Here is an 8,660-nt window from a genome sequence, read left to right on the forward strand (position 1 = left end):
GCCCAATTTATATCGGCAAGAATTGTTACAGGCAAACCTAATATGCGTGCGTAAAAAGCTAACTCAAATTCCAAGATTTGTCTTGCGTGACATTTCGATTTGAGGTTTATGCTCAATTGGCATTTTGGCGCCAATTTTGGATTCAAATTTTTCTCAGCAAACTTTTTTTAAATTTGACAGAAATGCAACTCTGAGCAATCACGCACGCAAATTGATTTCGGTTTATCAAATGAGAAAAACTTGCGTGCGTGCGTAGAAAAACTCTCGCCGGTAATATTAGGTTGAGTTGTTAATAACATTATTCTTGTAATGTGAGTTTATGACATTCGATGCGATACTAGGGTTCTGGTACTCGATTCCAAAAAATATCGTTTTAAAACTATCGAGTAGAAAATATCGGTATCGAATGCCAAAAGTATCGATATGGTATCGTATCGTATCGAAATTCGTGTCCCTAATCATTCTATTTTTCAGCTGACTACGATGCAGTGTTCTACTTTGCAGTCCGCGAAATGAAGCAAAAAAGCGAATTAAAAAAATATTATAGGACGTTCTACTTTGTATTCCCCGAAAATAAACGAAGAAGCGAAATAAATAAAATGTTGTAGGACATTCTACTTTGCATTTCCGGCAATGCCTAAAAGAAGCGAAAAAATTCGAAGGCATTATAACGCTATGCCTTCTAGAACACGTTACCACTAAAAGCGATTACCGATTTTTTGCTGGGTTCGTTTTTAAAAAAGCTTGTCTTCGAATTCAGCGTACATGCACGATTGGTAAGGTATACATATGTATGTATGCAGGTATGTAAATGCGGGTTCGCTTTTCGCGCGACAAACTCTTTTAAAAACGGTGTAAATCAGTAAAAATTGTTATGTAGTAATTTTCATTCGAGTTTGGGTAACTCCTTTTACTAATTGGCTTTTAGTAACTTTAACGCAAGCCTAACTTATTTTATTAACCGACTTCCAAAAACGGAGGAGGTTATCAGTTCGTCGGATTTTTTTTATGTATGTTACCGCATAACTTTGGACCATGTCAACCGATTTCGATAATTTTTGCATCGGAAAACTAGTGTCTCAGAGGTGGTCCCATACTAATCTGGTTTAGATCCGATCATTGGATCATGAAATATATATAAATATATTTTTTATATGAGAATTGAAGTCGTTTTTTATTGCTAAAAATTACTTGTTGTGTTAATTTAAGTGCAGTTTTTACAAAATTTTCTTGCTAAGAAATCTTTTGTTACACTACTTTATTTTGTTCTATTGATTGTACATGATAAATAATAAATTTGTATTAAAAAAAAATTTTGCCCCATAATTTTATTTTTAATTTTAGTTCAGTTTTTGCAAAATTTTCTTGCTGAAAATCTTTTGTAATTGACACAGTTATGAAATTTTTACACAACCTAGAAGAAAATGTAGCGGTCATTTCAACATTGGCTTCGGGTAAAAATGTTTAAATAATTGAAAAACGAATATCTTGCCTCCCCATTCATAATGAATGGTGGAAGAGGATGGTCTTCTGACTCGACAACTTGGCCACTCTTCAGCATACGGCAGCCGTCGTTAACCCGTGTATTCTACCTTCGTTGTGAATTCGAAATCCAGCCCATTCTTGATGCAAATTTTTATGAAAAAGATCTTATCTTTCCAATAGAGAATGGGCTTCACCACAAAGTAAAGCTATTTAAAAAAAACACATACGCGTCAGACAATTATAAAATAATTGCTTTTAAAAACTTGAAATAAGCTTTTTGCTAACTAACTAAAACTAATCTTATTGAAAGTTTATTCCAAAAACTCCTTTAGATCAGATTACAGCTATGTATGTATTAAGAGCAACGACTATTCAATTTACAAATAGGAAGAGGTCAAAAAAGCAAAGGAATCTGATTTTTGTTTCCTTTTTGCGTCTGCTTTGAGAATACATACTTGGAAGTACGAGTATTATCGATACTTTTTTGAAAATATGAGAACTGGCATCGATACTTTTTTAGAGTATTCTAATATGAGTACTAGTATCGATACTTTTCTAAAAAGTTCTATCACTAAGCATCAAATATGTGTAACTTGACACCGGATTGTTTGGAAGCTATATTTGCTAAAGCACATACACTGTGCCGCTGTGGTGTAGTGGTAAGTAGTGCGCGCTTCCACTCCACAATGCCTGGGTTCAAACCCTGGTCAAAGCAACATCGCAAAAATATAGAAAAAAGTTTTTTACTTAACAGCGGTCGTCCCTCGGCAGGCAATGGCAAACCTCCGAGTGTATTTCTGCCATGAAAAACAGCTTCTCATAAAAATACAATCGCCGTTCGGAGTCGGCGTAAAACTGTAGGTCCCTCCGCTTTGTGTGACAACATCAAGGCGCACGCCACAAATCGGAGGAGAAGCTCGGCCAAACACTAACATATGTGTAGGCGCCAATCTATTATTATTACATACACTTTGAGCCCACAAACCGGCTGTCGAGTAGCGGAAAACTTATCACTAAAAGCGAAATTATATTAAACATAATAACAAAAACCAGTTCACTTAAAATCAAATAATATTAACAATTTATATAATAGTCTTCATAGAACACAAAACTTAAACGTACTTGCCTTTAATGAAATTCAATTTCATTATTTATCGGAAATTGATTTGCTATTTAAAAAAAACTGACTCGAAACCTGAAATAAACTACTTTTGTGAAGCATTATGTAAGATACCTCCTTTTAAAAAACCACAGAGTGCAGGAATTCGTAACATATTTCATATTGTGACTTATTTAAATTGATTTTGGAAAATATTTCGTGTGGCTACTGCAATTCATTAAGCAGTAGAAGAAATTTTTCTCAAAGCGGAAGCGCTGCACCACTAACGCTCCTTTATATCTAAAAAATTTACTTCCAAAAAACCGAAAGAGATATTTTAACTTACAGATCAAAAATCTAAAAGGTTAAAGTAAGCACAATACCACATCACTTCACACTTGATTTTGATTTGGTTTGAAACAAATACGATATTGTGTTTTTTTCTTAGTGTAGGATTATGTACAACCAAGATCAATCACCTGCTGTAAAAATCCATTGAATTAATTCCATTGAAATGTTTTATAAAACGTTTGGTCATTAATTCGTTATTCTAATAAAGTCCCTTATGGCTTTCTGATCTTTTTCAGGTGGAACTTTGTCAAGAAGAATAAGCTCTATCAGTTGCCATCAAACATAAAAAAAGCTCTAGCTCAGTTGATTGATGCATATGGGGAAACATACATATGTATGAATACATATAAAAATATAATACGTTATATAGTATATAGCGAATTAAAAATATTTGTAAAAACCACCAAAGTTGAAACTAATTGTCCAAGAATACTGATACCAAAAACATTAAGAAAATATGATGGGGCCATGAGCCCATCATTATTTGAATTAAATTGGAGTCGCAAGCGCGTCTCAAGCGGGCCTGCACCATGCTAGCACCGCCGAACCCGAGGTCAATATGCGGCCAGGACCCGGGCTGGTCGTGATGGCGCTTGCGTTTATTTCGGGGGCTCGGCGTGGCAGCACCAGCACCAGTTCAAAATCATCTTCATCAACTACATCGACATCGTCGACTTTTTTCACCTCTACTCCATTAGACAACAGCCCTGAACCAACGACACCTTCATTACTGTTTCCGGCATATCTGGGTGGAGGGGGCGTGCCTACGGTAGAAAGTAAAGCCTCTCCAAACCATCCTCAACAAGAAGCTGAAGGGAAAAAATATCACATAGAGAATTACAACTATTTATATAAAAGCTTTCTTTATTTGCCCCCATTCGCACCGCCGATAGAGGGAACAACCCACGACGTCCAACATCTACGGTTAGAAACACTTTCCGGCTTAAAGTCGTCTTCACGGGCTACCAGGCAAACGAGAATAATACGTGACCTAACCGAAGACGAAAGTAACCAGAAGAAAGAAATAGACGGTGGAGGTGGTAACGCTGATACCAGTGCTGGCAGCAACGTGAGTAAACGAGGAAGCGGTGTTGGATCCGAAAGCGGCAGCGGGTATGATATCGAGGACGGCCCAACTAGTACGGAAGACAAGACTAATGAATTCAATGAGGCTGCTAGTACCAGCGCCAGTAGAGATTCTCAAGGGCTTCCCGTAAAGTTTGCTTCCAATCCATCGGACGCATCACAGTCCTTCGACGAGGACGATATATTAGCTCTGGTTGCCGAGGACGATCTTTTGTCGGAAGAATCGTTCGATCGGCTGACTAAATTTACTAATGATAAACTTGGTTACGTCATTGTGGACGATTATGATGCCTCAAACAAGGACTCAATTAGTGGTGTGAGTGAGAGCTCATTAACTAGTGCTGTTGAAGACGATGAACAACACCCGCAGGACCATAATTATACAGCCAACGAAAGAAATACTGGCATTGAGATTGGTATCGTAGAAAACGATGATTTTCAACACGAGGAAGAACATGCAAATGAGAAAAATGAAGTCAAGATTAATGTAAAGACAAACATCAACCAGTACGCTAAAGAGAACGTTTATTCGGGGCAGAAGGAAAACAATTATAAACTAGCAATTGGCGACATTTCATATGTGGCAGCGATAAGTGACAATGGTTTGAGTCACACTATTGCGGCGGACAGTGACATCAGTGTTCCAAATACCAAATGGTCGATATTCGAAAGCGAGTCGCCACTGACTCGACTTAATCCTTGGATATCAGCCTGTGATCTAGCACAACCTGGTACAGCACCAGATTTACAGGTAATTTCTATTCATAAATACGTAAATACATATAAAAGTATCCATTTCTATACATTATAGTGCACGAAAATGTCGGCGTTTTTTTATATGCATATCTTTTCCTTTCAGCCTAAATAACTCGTGTACATACAAATGCGTGTATAAAGTGTGCTCGAGAAGCAATTTCCCACAAGGACCGCTTTCTCGCGATATTCCCTAATATCGTAAAGCTCGTTATTCAGGGTGTTAGAACCATTAAATGTACTCGTCTCCATTCAGAAAATAAACCATGCATTTTTTCTGTTCCATTGAGGTCTACATTGTCTACCGTTCTAATGATGATGATTTGCAAATACCATATTCTACTGTTCACCAATCGACCGTGAAAGATAGTGGAAATAAAGTCATCAAAGTTTATTTACTACTTGCTGTATTTTCATAGAAATTATTAACTAAATGCTTTTTTCACAATAGAATGTTAAATGCATAAATTGCAAGTTTTTATTTTTTTATTTTTTAACACACCCGGTATGCTCGCATGTCTAGTTATTATTATTATTATATATATGAAAATCCACTGCTTTACATTCAGATGGAGCACTAGTGTTACCACCTTCGGCTCCATGTCTAGTTAAATACCTCAAATTTCTCGGGAGAATGACGGTACCCGAGATCGTATCGATAATTCGATTGAACATTTGCTAAAGAACTTCAACTAAGACCACCTTTCCGTTAGGCAATCATTATATAACTGCTCAGTCAAACGAGTTAGTTAGGGCAATTTAAAGCAGCTATAGAATTAATTTTCCAAAAATTTATGAAAAACCAATTTTTGCTAAGTCGCCTTTGTATCAATTTTGAGTAAAAATTTATGACTTCCTTAGGCGCACTGCTCATAATATCTGAAAATCTATACATGTAAATTCAATTCGTATTTCTACTTAAATTCCTTAACTTCGACGCTTTTTATCCGATTTCATTGAGTAAGGTATCAGTTTGTCTAAAAATAAATTTCGTTTAAGACAAATACTGAATATTTGGCAACTTTCATACAAATTTTTTAATTTAGCGATGGTAAAATTCGAAAAATTAAGAAATAAAGCGGTGTTTTAAGTCCTGCTCTGTATAAAAATGTTTACAAAATGTATAAGAAAAATTAATATAACGAGATTTTTGGAGGTATTTGCATTTTTTTTTCCATCTATTTTTACGGAAGTCTTAATACATATGGCTCATTTCACGGTAATCGATACCGAACAAAATGAAAATAAACTGAAGATTTTGAGTGTATTATTTAGGGATGTTAGTGGAAAAAATTCATCTATGTTTTTCTTTGATTCGATGCATCGAAATGTACATCGATATTTTTCGATGCATCCAAAGGCATACATCGATGCATCGATTTGCATAGGATTTTTCAGATGATGTTTCTCAACAAAATATGTTATTAGCGAAATTGTACAAAGTTAGAAATAAATTACTGCGACTGAGCTAATTATTACCTTGTTTATACCGACACATAAAGCGCCTGGACCCAGTTCGCTGTGATTCAAAACGGAAGCATAAACCAAATTTCAATACGCTCAGAAATTCAAAAGTGTATTGACTCGATTTTGTTTTCAAATCGGTGTTTTATTTCTCACATCGGTTAGAAAATAGGTATAAACACATCACTCATTTGACGCGAAGTGAAAAAAGGCTGGTTTTCTTCATACAGCCCGTTTTAAATTTTTTATTATTATTATATAAATATGAATTATAGTTCGCTTCCATTTCGGTCAAGCGCGTAAATTAATTATTAAAGAAATATGGAAAGAAAACAACAAATTTTGTTTACTTTTGAATACGGTTTCAGCGAGGGCGCTAAAAAGACACAGGTATAAACTTTTGAAAGAAATATGTGTTGAGTCAAATCGTTTTATTGTAAATGCGGTTCTTACATTGGTATAAACAAGGTATATGTTTCTAACGGAACATTTTGAAGCCATTTAAATTTTTTGTTCAAAGTCACTTCTTTTTTTGTACAATTAAAAAAATGTACAACAGACGTCAGAAGCAAAACATATCGATATTTACGATGCATCGATGTTTTTTCAGACATCCCTAGTATTATTTCCAGTAAGTAAGAGTAATTTTCAAGGTTTTCGGGCAAGTACTGAATATTTTATTAATTATTGAAGCAAAGTGTAAAAAAGCTGACGAAAGTAACGCTATGAAACAGGCGAATATGTGCGAATTGCTTTTGAGTATTTGTATACTGTTCTTTTCGAGAAAAAGAAACGATCACGCCCGTCACATGTCACACCCGTCACAATTAAATTAAAATTTGTAACTGAGTCAGAATTTCTGAAACGGGCCACTTGAATTATGTGATATTTTATTTCCCATCAGTTGTGGTATTTTTTGANATGAATTATAGTTCGCTTCCATTTCGGTCAAGCGCGTAAATTAATTATTAAAGAAATATGGAAAGAAAACAACAAATTTTGTTTACTTTTGAATACGGTTTCAGCGAGGGCGCTAAAAAGACACAGGTATAAACTTTTGAAAGAAATATGTGTTGAGTCAAATCGTTTTATTGTAAATGCGGTTCTTACATTGGTATAAACAAGGTATATGTTTCTAACGGAACATTTTGAAGCCATTTAAATTTTTTGTTCAAAGTCACTTCTTTTTTTGTACAATTAAAAAAATGTACAACAGACGTCAGAAGCAAAACATATCGATATTTACGATGCATCGATGTTTTTTCAGACATCCCTAGTATTATTTCCAGTAAGTAAGAGTAATTTTCAAGGTTTTCGGGCAAGTACTGAATATTTTATTAATTATTGAAGCAAAGTGTAAAAAAGCTGACGAAAGTAACGCTATGAAACAGGCGAATATGTGCGAATTGCTTTTGAGTATTTGTATACTGTTCTTTTCGAGAAAAAGAAACGATCACGCCCGTCACATGTCACACCCGTCACAATTAAATTAAAATTTGTAACTGAGTCAGAATTTCTGAAACGGGCCACTTGAATTATGTGATATTTTATTTCCCATCAGTTGTGGTATTTTTTGATAGCCATTGGCAATACAAACAAATGTGTAACTTTGCTTTTACAAAAAAAAAAAATTTCTTATATATCGACAAGTGTTTTTTTTACCACTTTTAAATACCACTTCTGATTGGAAATAAAATATCACATAATTCAAGCCTTACGGCGTCTACAAGCAGAGCTGTGTAATGATTGAATTAATCGCGTGTGCATTCTCATTTTATTCGTTTAAAAAATGTGATTGTTTGATTTTAAAAATTTAACAACCACTCTTGAGGTTACAAATTGTAAACACAAAATATGTAGTGTGTTATGGAATGGTCGAGATCCATTCACATAGAGAAGGTGAATGCAAATAAATAAAATTATAGTTTAAAAAACTAAAACCTCCTATTATAATTGCCATTCGTACTGTCATCAGGTATGTAACTTGAGAATAGAAATCGCTGCATCTTTTAGGCGCATCAATATTACATAGTTACATCCCGAGCTAATAAAAGGAAGGTAAGAAACCCAATCATGTATGATTGTACGTTTATGTGATTGCAATCTCTCATTATCATTCAGTACTAATACTATTTGTTGTATCAGGGTTGAGTTTTTTGAACTCATAATGTGAAGATTGCCATCTACCTTAAAATAAGTAAACAAATAAATATTTGCTGCTAAAATATTTTTCTAAGTGTTTAGCCGAGCTTCTCCTCAAACTTGGGGCATGAGTTCTGTTGTTCTGACACAAATGGAGACACCTACATTTTTAAGGCTAAAAGCTCAAACAGTCAACGACGTAACGTAGACGTAGGTTGACGCAGACACGATCTACCTTATGGGATTCGCGTGTTAACCAAAACTCACCACCGCATGGCGG

At 35.0% G+C, this 8,660-nt stretch overlaps 1 protein-coding gene across 1 annotated transcript; it reads left to right on the plus strand.

The window, feature by feature from the left end:
* Positions 1-3,175: 3,175 nt before the first annotated feature.
* LOC108371278 (suppressor protein SRP40-like) lies at positions 3,176-5,143 on the plus strand. Its single transcript, XM_017626806.1, has 2 exons — positions 3,176-4,772; positions 4,881-5,143. The coding sequence occupies exons 1-2, from the start codon at positions 3,495-3,497 to the stop codon at positions 4,887-4,889; spliced, it is 1,287 nt and encodes a 428-aa protein (XP_017482295.1). The 5' UTR covers positions 3,176-3,494; the 3' UTR covers positions 4,890-5,143.
* The last annotated feature ends 3,517 nt before the right edge of the window (positions 5,144-8,660 follow it).

Source organism: Rhagoletis zephyria, unplaced genomic scaffold (genome assembly GCF_001687245.7).
Source record: "Rhagoletis zephyria isolate East Lansing unplaced genomic scaffold, Rhagoletis_zephyria_1.1 Rzeph_scaffold_04853, whole genome shotgun sequence".
NCBI classification, from domain to species: domain Eukaryota; kingdom Metazoa; phylum Arthropoda; class Insecta; order Diptera; family Tephritidae; genus Rhagoletis; species Rhagoletis zephyria.